The sequence below is a fragment of the Molothrus ater genome, chromosome 1, assembly GCF_012460135.2.
Source record: "Molothrus ater isolate BHLD 08-10-18 breed brown headed cowbird chromosome 1, BPBGC_Mater_1.1, whole genome shotgun sequence".
NCBI classification, from domain to species: domain Eukaryota; kingdom Metazoa; phylum Chordata; class Aves; order Passeriformes; family Icteridae; genus Molothrus; species Molothrus ater.
Genome location: NC_050478.2, coordinates 47,158,738 through 47,174,361, shown reverse-complemented (window position 1 = coordinate 47,174,361; position 15,624 = coordinate 47,158,738). Strand labels below are relative to the sequence as shown.

At 35.9% G+C, this 15,624-nt stretch overlaps 1 protein-coding gene across 1 annotated transcript in view; it reads left to right on the top strand.

Moving 5' to 3' along the window:
- The window catches only part of DPY19L1 (dpy-19 like C-mannosyltransferase 1), a 44,409-nt gene that overhangs the window by 22,684 nt on the left and 6,101 nt on the right, over positions 1–15,624 (top strand). Inside the window, exons 11-19 of the mRNA XM_036404746.1 lie at positions 21–98; positions 1,631–1,717; positions 3,174–3,233; positions 5,655–5,735; positions 6,520–6,621; positions 7,324–7,395; positions 8,824–8,873; positions 9,484–9,508; positions 11,101–11,220. Of these exons, the coding sequence (XP_036260639.1) occupies positions 21–98; positions 1,631–1,717; positions 3,174–3,233; positions 5,655–5,735; positions 6,520–6,621; positions 7,324–7,395; positions 8,824–8,873; positions 9,484–9,508; positions 11,101–11,220 (675 nt within the window). The remainder of the gene's footprint in view (positions 1–20; positions 99–1,630; positions 1,718–3,173; positions 3,234–5,654; positions 5,736–6,519; positions 6,622–7,323; positions 7,396–8,823; positions 8,874–9,483; positions 9,509–11,100; positions 11,221–15,624) is intronic.

Genomic DNA, 15,624 nt, shown 5'->3' with positions numbered 1-15,624 from the left:
CCTTTCACTTTTGATTTTAGATAGCTTCATTATTTGCGGTGTGTATTATGGGTTATATTGACTCCAGCAAATTACAGAAGATACTGTCTGCTCATATGGTAATGCTTTTTAAAATAAACCTTAAGTCCTCTCAAACAGGTCAAAGCATGAATAGAGACCATTTGTCTCAAGTGTTTTCCTTAGTTGCACAAAGGTTGAAAACATGCAGTGATAGGGGAGGGAAGGGTCTGGATTGGAACTAAAATTGGGTTTTGAAAACTGCTGTAGTCTTGACCATGCAGAGATCTTGTGGTTTAACTATCTGGGGAAACACTTAAAAAGGAGGACAAGAAAATAAATTTTTAAGTTGAAAACCAATTTTTTTTTTTCAAAACTGTGCGACAAAGTCAAGAATGAAGGGAAATGATAAGTAAAAGATTGTAAGTTTCTGCATAATACCTGATTTTAATTTTTAAAGTTGAGATAATGATCAAGTTTTGCTTTTTGAAGTGAGGTTACAGTTTGAAATACAAAGGAAGATGTAGACAAGTTTTTTTAAGAAACGTGATGGTGTTTAAAAATATTTTATGCTAAAATATTATGCTATGCTAACTCAGTGGATGAAAGGAGACTATTTCCCCAGAAAAGAAACTAAATTATATTTCATATGTTTTAAAACATTTTTTTGAAATACTGTAAATGATAAACTAAAGGCAATGTTAAGTTCTATGTGATTTATTTCTCATGTAAATCCGGGACAAAATAAGCAGATTTCTTTGGTAGCTTTTTGACAGAAGCAGGATGACATACTTAAGCTTTCTGGCTTATGTCAATAACTATATCATCATTTAGGTGCTGAAGTGCCATAAATAGCCTATTTTCAGATAGATAAACAGTCATGTTACAGAGACAGCTTATTGAGTCTGGGTAAACTGCCAGTCTGTTTTGTGGTGTTTTCAATTTTTGCCTCCCTCCTACCCTCCTCCTTCTGTGGAAAATGAAAGTCTGAAGAGGGGAGTAGAAAAGTCTGCAAATTACTGTGTTATTTTTCCTTATTCCTGTGTATAAAAGGAGACAAAGTTTGCTTATTGATTTTTGGCCTCCAAGTTGGAAAATGTAATTCAGATTGCTTTCTGTTAAAAAAGAGAGCACAGTAGATCAGTATGGTGGATAAAAGTTGTATTTCAGCCTTGAATTAGGTGCATATGTTCAGACAGAGTTCTGCTTCCTTGACTTTGATGGTGATTGTGTTTTAAATAAATGTTTGTCAGTTAGGAAGAAAGAAGACATCAAACATTCTATTAATTTTTACGTTTGTCCAGAATTCTAAAGTGTAACAAACAGGATGAAGAGAACTAATATAGTAATGTAGAAAAAAATTAATATGTTAGAAATAGCTTCAGAAATTTATCTGTTGTATTACATAAATTTATCCTATGACCAGGATTTGTTCTTGCATACTTTTAATGAATAAATTAAAACAATTATCTACACTTGGCTACCTAATCAGTGTTTTCAGAACAAATCTGCAAGTGTATCAGGATTGCACTTTACTGTAAAGTAGGTGTTTTTAAATTTAAAGCTGTTAGCACATTAGGTAATCCTTACCTTTTCTATTTTAAATTGAATAATTTTTATTTTCTTCTTTCAGGTATCTCTTCTGGTGTGTTTTATTCTGATGTTTGGTAATTCAATGTTACTGACATCATATTATGCTGCATCTTTAGTAGTTATCTCGGTAAGTTGTTTAAGAAGGATCATATGCTGTGCTGAGACTGCAGTGCTGTACTGTTATATATGTATTGATGTAAAATGTGCAGCTGCTGCACTACCAGACAGATGAGGAACCTCTCACGTGAAAAACAGAATTAGACCATAAAGATATCTGGTGAAGGGGTAAATACTAATTCAAGAAATCATGGATTTACACCAAAACCTCTTCATAAGAGCAATTCAGTTAAGACTCAGCTCTTCTACTTTTATAGTTCTCTTCTTTTTATTAAAATATAAAATATACCATGTATGTAATTTTGACCAGAGTAACTGTAAAACAAGAACCATGAGCAAGAAGGAGCTTCATTTAAATGCGTCTTATTGATAGTAAATCCTCTAGTGCAGAACAAATGACTAAGCCATATAAAACAGTGGTTTAACAATGTTTGAAACTGCTGCATCATACCACTGTGTTAGCAAAATTACTCACTGAAGATTCATCATCTCACTATTCATTATCTTAATTTTTCTTTAAATAGGAAAAAAACCCACAAGCTCTTTCAGTTTTGTACAGTTCCTCATAAAGGATTTATGTAAGAAATAGGAGAGAAAGTGTTATGAACCTATTTAGCTTGCTGCAAATCGTCTTTATTTCTGATTCTTTTTGTCTGTTTATATTTTGTCAGCAAGAGTGTGACAGTTTCTCACTAGACCGTTTCTATGCTAGTAGTAGACTGCCTTGGCTGCATATTTGCTGTGGTACAGTTTGCTTGTTATGAATCTGTTCTAGTTTCTTGTAGCAGCTTTTGTAATTATATATTAAGTACGGGTTGAGGTGAGTTCTCAACCTGTTGAGTTCCTTGCCTGTTTTCTGCTTTGATAAAAGTATTTGTTGTTTGTGTGTTATTTGGATACTTGTATTGGCCTCAGTCTCACATATGGACTGGATTTCTAGAAGCTTTTAATTACATTGTTCATCAAATTAGCCTAAAATGGGTCTTCTTGTGTCATAAAATGAACATGTTGTGAAACAGAAAGGAGTGACTCCTACCACCTTCCATGCTCTGTTGCCTGACTTGAAAATTGTTTGTATTAATGCTGCCAGTAATTTATTTTATTCTTGCTTCAGTCTCTTGTCATTCACAGAAGGAGACAGAACTCAGTTTCCCATTGGTTTTGATTTAAAGAAGCTTAGAACTGAATAATACAGAATCTCCTTACTTGTTCAGGAGAAAAGTAGTCTTCCATAATTGTACTCGAACTGCAGTAAGAGTTATTTTGTTGGCAAGTTTTGCTAGTGGAGGGTGAAATCATACTATATATATTCATATGTCAGGTTGTATTAATTATGGAAGATTTTTTAATAACTAAGCATATGGTGTGATAGGCTTACCAAAAGGAAAAACCTCTCATTCAGGGTAGGGGAATAGCTTGTTGTTATTACGTTACCTGAAAATGTGCATTAATTTTTTTTCTATTAGGGAATTCTTGAATGGAGTCCAAAAGTCTTGAAAAGGCGCAAAAGAGAAGTCTATGTATGGGTAAGGAATTCGAATATTTTGAAATTTCAGGGAAAAACTATGACTTTTTTTTGTTTGTTTTTGTCAAATTCAGAAACAACTTCTGGTTTTGTTTCTAATAATTAAAAATCAAGGGATGTAGCTGCAGTACTGTCTTTAATAAATTGTCAGTGTTCCCAGCAATTAGTGTTAAATTCCTGAAGAAATAAAGAGAGCATAAACACACATTTATATCAGAAAGCTGAAATAACCTTTAAATGGCAACACATTTAATTTCACATTGACAACTTTACGTGTTTACAAAACCTAAGATCTGTATGGAAATCCTTTTAAAGTAAAGGTCAATTTAGAAAAGGCAAGTTAAAGGGTAACAGTGCTTGCAGAAATGGAGATTAAGGTACTGCACTTGATATTCACTAAAATGTGGTTATCTATAGAATTTTTTAAGGATATTTTTATGACAACAGCAAACATCTTAAAATTGCATAGGGAAGCAAGTCAGAGTAAAACACTGTAGAGTGTGTAGTTGAGGTTGGAGAGTAGAAGTCATGTCCAAACAGGGAGAACACTCCCAAAACTATTATGAATAAAATGTAACACTGGAGAAAACATGACAATTGACTTGCTGCATAAGACATAATGTTAACATGTAAAAACACCTGAAATGGGAGCCTACCAAGGCTATGCCTGACTTAAGACAGGCATTCTTATTAGGTGAAGGGTAAGCTGTTAGCAAAACTGGATGAAATTCATACAGCTATTATAAAGGAATTAGAATAGGAAGGAATTAAATATTTATAGGAAACTGCAGTGCATGGCTACATACCTAGCTGTAGTACCAGGGGAAATCAGAGTGCAGGCAAATTTCTTGTCAGTTTTCTGAAACGGAGATCCAAGGCACTTGTGGAACGGCAAACTAAAAAATCTGGGTTTGTAAAAGAATAAAAACTTGTATGATGAGGAAGGTGTTAAGCTGTATGTACTTGCAGAGAGACATCCAATGCAGCCTTTGTCAAAGGAAGTCGTGCCTTGCAAAAGTGTTTGACTCCTCTGAAGGATGTAGATAAGGGTGTGTGGGTGAATGTACTGTACATAAATTTCAGGAACTTTTTGGAGAAGCTGTCTAACTGGAACTATAAAAGAAACTAAACTCCATGAGATAAGGTATGAACATTAGAAGGTCAGAAACAAAGGGTGGGATTAAATGGCAAGTTTTCGAAAGACCATCACCAGCCTAAAAATGTATATAAAATAATTGATCCTGAATAAGGTGCTACCATTCAGCAGGGAAATCTCACTATTCTTACACAAAGTTCTCTGAACATAGCAATTCATTACTGAGCAGGCACTAAAAAGGAGAATATTTGATGGAAATCACAGAGAAGGACCTGTAGAGAAAGCAGAATTTCTTTTTTTTTATTTTGTAAATTCATATGTAGCATTGTAAATATTGCCAATAGTCTCAGTCAATGTGTCTTACATTAAAAAAAAAAATTAAAAACTATAATGCTGTCCCCCAAAATCTATTGACATTGAGTATGAAGATAATTATTAATGTAGATTTACCAAATAGCTGATATTTTAAAATATGTTAGAATTCTACATCTTGTAAAATAAAGGTAAATACGACAAAGCCAGTGAAGAAAAGTAAAATATAATTATAACTTTTTTAGTGCCCCTTATGGTAGCAGCAATAAGCTTATAAGGAATAAGAAAGTTGCTGTGGAAGAAAAATACCCAGAGGCATTCAATAAAGGATTAGGATACCTCCTAGATATTTAGGTTTCTTAGCAGCCATGAAATGAGATGATTGAATGCAGCCCTTCATCACATAAAACCCTGGTTACATTAGGGCAAAGATCAGTTTTTTGTTGCATTCTCTCTGAAGGCATCTGCTATGAGTCCCAAATACAAGATACTGGGACAGGTTGGCCTGTTCACTTGATCCAGTTTTATAAAGAATTTGCTAGATTAAGCTACACTTGCAAGAATTTAACCTTCTTGGTACAGGAATAAACTTGATACATAACTAAAAGTAGTAACTGGACATGCTTTGTATATATTTCCATCAACTTCTAACCTCAGATAATCTTGAGATGGTGCTATAAATCAGCAAATTCCTCCAAAGATTTGAATTACCAGGCTAGCACAACCTGATATTATGGAGCAGCTCTTGTCCAGGAAAAATTCTTACACACTGATATGTTCAAAACAGATGGAATAGACAGCGAGGCTGCCCCTGTTTCAAGATAACTTTTCTACCCCCTCTGCTGCACTGTTGTATGCAGTAGTACAGCTGTAGTTTAAAGCAGTGGCACAAAATTATTTCAGCTATAACATAGAAGAGTTTATAAGTAGTAGCTAAATTTAAGAAGCCTTCTAAAAAAGAAAAAATTTGTAAAAGTTAAAGACATCAATTTAATTCTAAATATATTTTTCAAGGTCATTGAAGGATGTGCCTGGTTATTTGGGACAGTCACCTTGAAATACCTGACTTCTCTTGTGTTTGGAATAGCTGATGATGTAAGTTCTATTATGAGAGTATCTGGTTGGTATCTTTCAAAAATCTTGTCACTCCTAATATTTGATTTTGACATCTTACTGATATACTTTCCTGAATTTCCAGAATTTGTTTTACAGAAGTGAGAGAGAGATTGTATATTTGCTTTTTCTTTCATTATGTATTATCACTTTGAGATGTTATTACCAAAATTTGCAAAAACACAAATATCTTTACTTTTGTCTTAGTGAATGCTCTATGTGTTTGTTTTTAAATGTGGATTTATAGGGCTTTGTTTGTCTTGGGTATCTTCTAACTACACCTTTGTTTACTCAGTTTGTCAATTCACTTTTCTCTGAAACTAATTTTCAGGATAGTTTTGAAATGATTATTGTAACAGGTACAGCCTTTGCTATATTTCACCCCCTTTATTCTATTGTTCAAAACTTGTCTGCAGATGTGTATCAGGCGGTAAAAGATAACCAAGATCACATCTTAAATATGACTATGCAAAACTATGGTGTTGCTGAATACGATCACAGTGATAACACCCTTTTTTTTTTTTCTGTTTTCTGCTTTTTATTTAACACCATACTATCTGTGTTAGACTCAAAGATGTTATTTAATACACTGGAAGTAGATTTTTGGTGCTCTTGTAATAATACTGTAAGTGATACAAACTTCTGTTCTAATTAAAAATATTTCTCAATACAGTGTAATTTCTCATATTTATACTACTTGGTTATGGAAAACAGGACAGTTTTTGCTTACTGCAGTTTGGTATTTGTTTCCTGTGTATCCTCCCAGGCTCATATAGGAAATATATTGAAATCTAAATTTATTGGCTACAAGGATTTTGATACATTAATGTATACCTGCGCTGCTGAGTTTGACTTCATGGAAAAAGAGGTAATTTGGTTAAAATATGTGATTTTGGTAGAGGGAACTTCTTGCTTTATTTTTATTTGTAACATAAAACATTTCAGAACCACACCTCCTACTGCCATCATAAGTTCAAATACATACTTGAAAAGATAAATTAATGAACTAAAGCTAAATTTAATTGGGTTTATTGCATTTAAGTGAACTTAAACCGAAGCAGTGTTTTGATTTTAAATCTAAGATATATGCTAGCTTCAGTGACAGAAATGCTTCCTCAGGAATAAATGAAAGGTTACAGTTCTGCAAACAAGATTTTATGGGGCTCTCAGTACCTGGTTTTGAGTGTATGGAAAGCGTACTGAGAGCTGCAAGGGCCTTATGTGATAAGTTTAGACCAGAGAACAGCATTGAAGGTTCATCATATGGCATTAATAGACTTCTTTTAAATTATCACTCCTAGATATGCATTTAGAATGTTTATAGATTAGTCAACCTATAGTACTCAAATTCAGATGAGATACAATCTATTTCTCATCTTTGAATGGCTTGCCAAAGAACTGGAAATAATTTACTGATGACCCTAGTATTATGTCTTTAGTATGATTGCTGAGTAGAGTTTACATTTACATTTTACTCCAGAAAGGTCTCATTATATTAATTTATTTTAAATGGTGATTGAAATAATTACAGATGAAGGGAAGCAATTAATGAACTTGATTTCCATTTTAGACTCCAGTAAGATACACAAAGACTCTGCTATTACCAGTTGTTCTGGTGGTTTTTGGGGTAATCATCAAAAGGGTAAGTGATTGATTTCGTGAGTCACCTTTACCTTGAACTTACATTTCAGTTTGTTTTTTTTTTTTTTTTGAAGGGATTACTATTTATTTATTATTTATTTATTTATTTTATATGGGAAGAAATTGATATGATGACTTCTAGGTGCCTGCCAAGCCATGTTGCCATTCCTTACCCTCACTATGATGGGGGAAGAAGAGTAGAAAATATCATGGGTCAAGATAAGTACACTTATTGGGGGCCTCACTCTCTGATTCACTGTCATGAATTGAGGAAGATCAAATTAAATATTTTGTGAATTAAAAATAAAATGCAAGAAGAAAACAAAAAACTAAAACCATCTTCTCCTCATCCCCAGGCTCAATAGGCCCCTTCCACAGGCTGCAGTTGTTTTAAGAATGGGGTCGGCATAGGTCCTTTCCGTGGGGTACAGTTCTTCAGAAACAGACTGCTCCAGCATGAGTCCCCCACAGGTTGCAGCTCCTGCCAGAAAACCTGCTCCTTTGTGGGCTCTTGTCCACAAGCTGCAGTTCCTGCCAGGAGCTGTTCCCTTTGTGGGCTTTCTGTGGGTTGCAGCATCCTTCAAGGCATGCGCACCTGCTCTCGCATGGGGTCCTGCACAGGTCTCAGGTGAATTTCTGTCTGCTCCACCATAACTTCATTGCCCTCCAGAGGAAAAAAAAAACAACTTACATCACTGTGGTGATGTTCTCCAAAAGCTACAATCTCATTGTTCTCATGGAGCATCTCCTCCCTCTCCTTCACCCTCGGTGACTTGAGTCTCGTTTCACTCCCAGTTTTCTTGCTGCTCTCTCTTAAACATGCTGCAGAGTTACTTTTGTAAACATGTTATCAATAGAGGCCCCACCAGTGTTGCTGATGAGTTCAGCTTTGCCCAGTGGTAGATCTGATTTGAAGCTGTCTAGAACTGGCTCTCTCTGACATGGGAGCAGCCCCTGGTCTCTTCCTACAGAAGCCACCCCTGCGATGCTCCTGCTACTGAAACCTTGACATGTAAACCCAATACAGTCAGAAAAACACAGGTTTTCAAGAACATGTATTTAAATTTCTGTATTCTCATTACAAAGCTTTTTGCAAAGGTCCAGTCCTGTGTCAGTTAGAAGAAATTTCTGTTATTTAGCTGATGAATACTAAACTGGAGTTTATAACTGTTTTTGTAAATTTGATTATGTATAATTTGTGTAAAAACAACTTACAGTTTGCACAGGAACAGATGGGATAACTGCTAACTGCCTGGCTAATTAAACATCCTCTAAAAGAAGTTCTGGCTAAAACATTGCATGTCTTTTATCTTAGCATTATCTCAAAAAGAGATTACCCAGGTGTAGTTTAATTTAGCAAATGCTGAAAATGCTTCAAAATGATTTTGAAAGTACGTTCATACTTTTTGTTGTCTCTTGTTTTCTTCAGGCAATTAAATATGTTCTGTGCTCCTTATCTCACACAGGCCGATATGAAAAGTAAGTATTGTCTTCTTTTTTAATGTAAAACTGAATTTCGATTTGCTATATGCTACAAAGTTCAGAATTCTACATTTTGTAAGTTCTTTTTGAAAGGTTAGTTGTGTGCAGTTCAGTAACTGAATGGATGTATTGCAAATGGTGTTTTTATATTATAACTAAAACAAAAGTTATCTAACATGTTTTAGACATCTTAATCCATTTATGCATAGATTTTATATCTAATGATTTACTTTTCTGCTCTTTTCCTAAAGCAGTATTTATGTGCTTTTTTTGCTTTTTTACTATATATAGTAAATACAAATTCTTTTTTCCCCATTAATTTCTTCCTGGTTATAAACGTACCAGAGTTTCATCTCATGGAATTAATTAAACAAAACCTGCTAAAATCAATACTCGAGATTTCCAAATAGATACAGGGATTGAAGAAGATAGTTATGATTTGCAGTTTATTTCAAAACTTGCGTAGAGGGGTGAAAAAAAATTCTGACACTCAATTCATGCTTACCAGATTAGTTGCATTGTCTGATGCCATTAGAGATTATCTTAATATAAAGCCATTTCTTCTGTACATAAATAATGATGGATTTTGGGTTGTTATTTTTTTCAGAGAAGAACGTTTTAACCATGGTGAGGTAAGATTCTTTTTCTGCACAATTTTATTCCTGTGTTAATGTAACTACTCAGTATTGAAATGCAGGTTGCAATGGGCTGATGCTGATTCACGTGGATTTACATCATTATTTCCCTCGTCTTAAGTTGGGTCTGGTATGCCACCAGAATAACTCTGAAATGTTGAACAAAGGAATATACTGGCTAATGGGGGCGATTGTGCAAAAGAGGAATCTTGGGCTTTTACTGTAGCTGTTCCAAAAGACACTGAAGCTAGGCTGGACCTTCTGTTTTCCACATGGAGACTGAGAAGGAGATTGGTTCCTTTACTGGGTTTTCACATGACATGTAATGTTCAAATTCTATTTTGAGATAGGCCATAGTGAATGTTGTAGTACACATATGGTTCTTTTTAGTAAAACTCTGCAAAGCAACATAGTGTGTCCCCCTCTGGAGCCCTCGGCACAGGAAGAACATGGACCTGTTAGAGCAGGTCCAGAAGAGGTCCACAAAAACAGAGGGATAGAACACCTCTCCTATGAAGACAGGCTGAGAGAGTTGGGGATGTTCAGCCTGGAGAAGGCTGCAGGAAGACTAGTGGGGCCTTTCATTGCTTAAAGGGGGCCTATAAGAAAGACAAGGACAACTTTTTAGCAGGGCCTGTTCCATTAAGACAAGGGATAATGACTTAAAACTGGAATCAGATAGATTTAGGCAAGCTATAGGGAAGAAATCTTACTACAGTGAGTGGTGAAACACTGGGATCAGGTGGCCCAGAGAGTTGGTAGATGTCTGTCATCGTTTAAACTCAAGTTGCCTTAGAGAAGGTTTAGATTGGATATTAGGAAAAATACCCAAAAGAATTATCAAGCAGTGGGATAGGCTGCCCAGGGAAGGAGTTGAGTCACCATCCCTGAAGGCATTTAAATACATGTAGATGTGGCACTGAGGTCATGGTTTAGCAGTGAACTTGGCAGTGTTAGATTAATGAGTGGACATGACCTTAGAGGCTTTTTCAAACCTGAATGATTCTATGATAATCAATCAGATAAAAGCACTGATTGCAAAAATGCCTCTATTTAGCACAGCACTTTGACAAGTGACATAGATTAATGTTAGGAGTAATGAGTGACTTATCTGATGCTTTTTAGAATACTAAAGCAAGCTGCCTCTGATTGTGTCATTATCAAGGATGATCTTGTTTTCTTCTCTTACTCCATACTTGTGTATTTTGGGCACTAAAAAGCAGGGTCTCTTAACTTCTATAAAGAGGTTATACAAGAAGTTTTACATATTCTGTTGTTGTCTAAGTGAAGCCTGTTAATGGCTAAGGTTTTTTTTAATAGCTAGCTGTTTCTCTAGCTCCTTTTTCTTTTATTGATAATGTTTCTCCTTCCTGTTATTCCATTCGTCAGCATACTACAAGCATTCGAGATAAAAGATTGCAGAAAGTCATTATCACCATCTGAAATATGAATGTCTTTACTTTGACTTGGACTCTTTCAGACAAGCTTGTCATTTAAGCTATACTGAAAATGAAGTTGTGTGTTTCAGGCAGAAATGAAAAGTATGCAAATTTGCTTCTGTGTCTTGTGGTTTCTTTTTTTCTTTTCAGCTGGTATTCCATGCATTGCAGCTGTTGGCATACAGTGTCCTAGCGATTTTAATCATGAGACTAAAGCTGTTTTTAACACCACATCTGTGCATTATGGCTTCCTTGGTGTGTTCAAAACAGGTAAGGTCTTTTTTATCCTGTAGCTATCTCAGTACTTAGAGTATTACACAGATATTTGTCCTAAAGCAGATTTCTCTGTGTGTAATTGCTGAATCTGAGGATACCAGATAAAAATAAACCAGATTATATTGCCTGTCAAAAATGGTTCCATTCTCCCCTCTTCCCGAATAAAGCAAAAGTCTTGCTTTATGCAACTTGTCCAACTGCATTATTATACAAGTTAGCATGCTGTGTATCAAGCTTGAGCACAGGGAGACATCTCTTAGATTTTACTGTGTTTGCACACCTCTATGCCACTGCAAGTTTTTATTGACTATTAATTTTATCCAATGTTTCTCTTTGTTTACACTGTGTTTTCACAGCTCTTCAGAGCTTACTGCCTTGCATATTTCCTGCCTATTAATTCTTTCTAGAAGTCTTGTTTGCAGTCTTGCTTGTTGAAAACATTTCAGTCATAAAAATCAAAACTCATATACCTAACTCAGACTTAATCTTACTACTTTGAATAATCTGTAACATCAAATGTTAACTAGATTTCCTCCAGATATAAAAGGTCTTATAATAGGCTTTCCATGTTTCATTATCTGTGTTTCTGAGAAGTGAACGTGATTAAATCTCTATTTAAATAGCTATTTTAGAAGCTTTGAACATGCAGCAAAAGTAGGGTAAGTAGTCCTTTGTCTGGGAAGCAGGCAGGAAAGGTAGATTGAAAAATGTCTGAACAACTGGGCCCAGAAACCGGTGGTGCCAAGTCTGGTTGAAGGCCAGTAACCTGAGGGGCTGGTGCTGGGTCCAGGGCTGCTCAATGTCTTTGTTAATGGACTGAATGGTGGGGCAGAGGGTACCCTCAGCAACTTTGCTGATGGTGCAAAGCTGGGAGAAATAGCAGAGACTTTCACGTGGTGCCCAATGACAGGACCAGAGGCGATGGGCACACCCTGGAATGCTGGCAGTTCCCTCTGAACATGGGGAAACTTTTTCACTAGGAGGGTGCCAGGGACGTGGTGGAGTGTCCAAAGAATCAGGTCCATCCTTGGAGGTATTTGGAAGCTGGACATGGACCAGGGGCACTTGGCTCTGGGTGACCATGCTCAAACCAGCCTTCAGAGGTTCCTGTCACCCTGTACTGCCCTGTGGTGTTGTAGAAAGTGTCTAAAGGAGAATTAGGGTGCTATGGTGAAGGCAGTTCTGTCTGTGGAGCAGCTGATACCCATGTCAAACAACTGGAAGATGAGTGAATGAGACAGATTTATGCAAAGAGGAGAAAGCTATATCATGTTAGGCTAGCTGAACAAATAATTGTTTCCCAGAAAACTGAACTGCTTCCTAAATGATCTTTAGAGAAGAGTAGTTCTTTATAACACTGGACAGATTACACAGTATCAGTCTGCTTAAATGTGCTCATCCCTTTCTTGATGCCTGATGTACTTGGCGTAGGTGAAAGTGCCGCATGTTTGCCAAAATCAAATTAGTATCTAGAGTTAAAATATAAAACGCTAAGAAATTATCAAAACCTCTTTCTTTAGCCACCTTGTATTGAGTATTGGGACTTAGGAATTTCCTCTACATGCTTGCTATTCTGGAAGATTCATAGATGTTCAGTTTTGCAGCTCTTAGTTGTTCTTGAAATGCTGGCATCCTCTTAGGTGGTCTGGTTGTTCAAGCAATAGCAGTTGCATTGGTTATTTTTCTAAGTGAACTTTCATAAGATGTTTCTGAGTAATTTGAAATGAAGCTGCTTTTCAAAAGTCAGAGGAACAAAATGAAAAAATATTCTTTTAACATCCAATTTCTAGATAACAATTAGGATTTAGATTAATGCTGTCCAAAGTTGATTTGTTCTTAGTTCTTTTTTAACTGTATATTTCTTGATGGGCTTTTCTGCCCTGTTGGTTGTGGTGGTGGTAGTAGTAGTAGAGTTTTGTAGTGAAGTTCAGGACTAAAAGTATTTATGTATTTTGAGCCACAGTAAAATCTGTGCTGATTTTTTTAGCTGCATGGTGACTTTTTTTTTTTAAAGCATCAGAGTAATAACATTTCAATAATTTTTCCTGGATTGTTGTGTGTTTTTAGTACTGCAGCTGAGGTCATCAGGCCAGTTTGTGAATGCTGGTGCTTTTCATAATTGTTGCATGTTGGATCTTAGAGAATGCCACATGTCATAAATGTGTAACTATTGGAAGGGAGGACAGTGGACAGTATTTTGTCAATATTTTTTTTATCTGCTGCTTCCAACTGCATTTTGGCCCTTTGATTGTTCTGCTGTTTCCTATTGTAGAGTGAGAGTAAGCTTCACAGGGAGATGCAATTGCAGATGCTCTTCTGGGAGCTGCCCCTGTTGGATCAGGTGACTCTGGTCCAGTAACTTTTCATTCCTTCATTGCAGCATCATGGAGGCATAGTTGGCTTGAAAGAAACAGGTCATGAGTGCTAGGGAAGGGCTTTAGATTGCTGCAGGTCAGACATTTATTTTGTGCAGAAAGGGATAAGTGACCAGCAGCACTACATAATACAGCTTGGGAATACCCTGGCCCTGGCGTGGACCTGAGGAGAAGTGTTCAGGTGAATCCAACTTTAGGTGAACAGCATAAGGGAAAATAAAATTGATTTCCTTGTCCTGTTATTAGTGAATGTTCTTTTGCCTGTTCAGCTGTTCCCAGGTTGGTGCTGATTGATAGTTGTAGAAGACAAGCTGGATTTTTTTCCTGGTCTGACAGATGTGTGCTTGCTTTAGTAGAGGGAGGCTGATAATCTTCCAGGCAGTACAGGACTGGCTTCAGCATGGTAGACAAACACTGGCCCATAAGGCTGTTGAGCCACCATTGAGCAGATCACTTCTAAGACTTAAGCAAACAATAAGAAAACTTTTTTTTTGTTCTTGTTTTGGTTGGTTTGCTTGTTTTTGTAGGGCCAGGAAAATATGAAGTGTTTTTTAATGAGCTTTTTCTATCTTACTGGCAGCTGAGGAGAAGTGGTTTTTTGAGGCTGAAAAATCTAATTGTATGTGCAATACTGATCCAGAATTTCTTGGATGGAGGAAGATGAGATTTGTGACAAAATGATTTATTAACACTCAGTACAGTATATCATTGGATAAAGTTTTAGATGTTTGAATGAGCATAAGTTAATAAGTGACAGTTCGGTTTTACAGATGCAAGAAAAATTTAAGCAAATTTAAGATAAGCATTTATCTTACTGCAGTTGAGGTCAACACTATCCTTTCATCTAGCAGACCATGAAAGCTTATCTGCAGTGGTATGTTAGTATATCTAATTTCTTTTGAGGCTAAAAATTACTGTTTGCACATGGAAAAGAAATTTTGTATGTTGTGTTGTTTCAGCCCATTGCGTGAATCTCTGCACTTTCCATTTTCCCATTACCAGCAGCTTGTGGCAGCTGATGGGCAATAAAAATGATAATCTTCTTTTTCTAATAAAGAGTATTTTCATTGTCTGGAATGCTTTCTGATGAAAAGAAGTGACCTAATGTTGATTTTCATTGGAAAGTAATTCACTTCATAGCACATTTTCAAGAAAGGATTTTTAATAAAATAAAAATATAAAGTAGTTGCATCTTTGCAAAGGGGGTAACTCCCTTCTTCTGTAGAGCTGCATTTTAAGTAGGAGAAACCTGTGATTAGAACCTTTACTTCTCTTAACTTCAACAGAGAGGAGTAATTAAATTAGGGATTGGTTCAGTTTTGTCATTAAACTTACTGTTTGTGCTTCAAGTTAGGCCCAGATCTCTCGTTGTTACTGTTCAGATTTTGACCATTTGCAGCCTCTTTTGGCATTTCCTCTTTCTATTAGGGAAATGATACTATCCTGAGTGGCAATTGTGATAACAAAATAAAATAGCTGGAGAAATACTTAAAATATTCATTTGGGGAAAATAACCAAAAAACTAAAAAACAACCCAAAACCTTGAATTGATAAAAAAAAACCCCAAAAAACATAAGGAACAGCATCCAATGAAAGAAATGCTTTTTTTGAATTGCATGTATATTCAATCATTCTAAGCTCCTTGTGTAAACAAAATAGTGCTAAATTCAGAGACTTTGAACATCAATGAGGCTTTATAAAAGCATGACAGTAATGTAATTTTCTTTGATTTTAAAAGTTGTGGAACTGTCAAGTCTGACATGTCAATGAAGTGACATTTTTGCAGCTGTTGGTGAAAGGGAGATTTGCTCATGTAGAGCAGCCTACGAATGAATTAATTTCACTTCATCCTTCCAGATCCACACAGTGGTCAGGCCTGTTTGGGAAATTAACTTTCCCTGGATAGTATTGCTGTTCTTCTCAGAGTGTTTAGTGAGTCTTTAGGGATGAGAGTAGAGTATACTGTATTTTCTGAGAGGTGGCTGAAGAATTTTAATAATCTGAGGTAGTTTGTGGTTAGTTC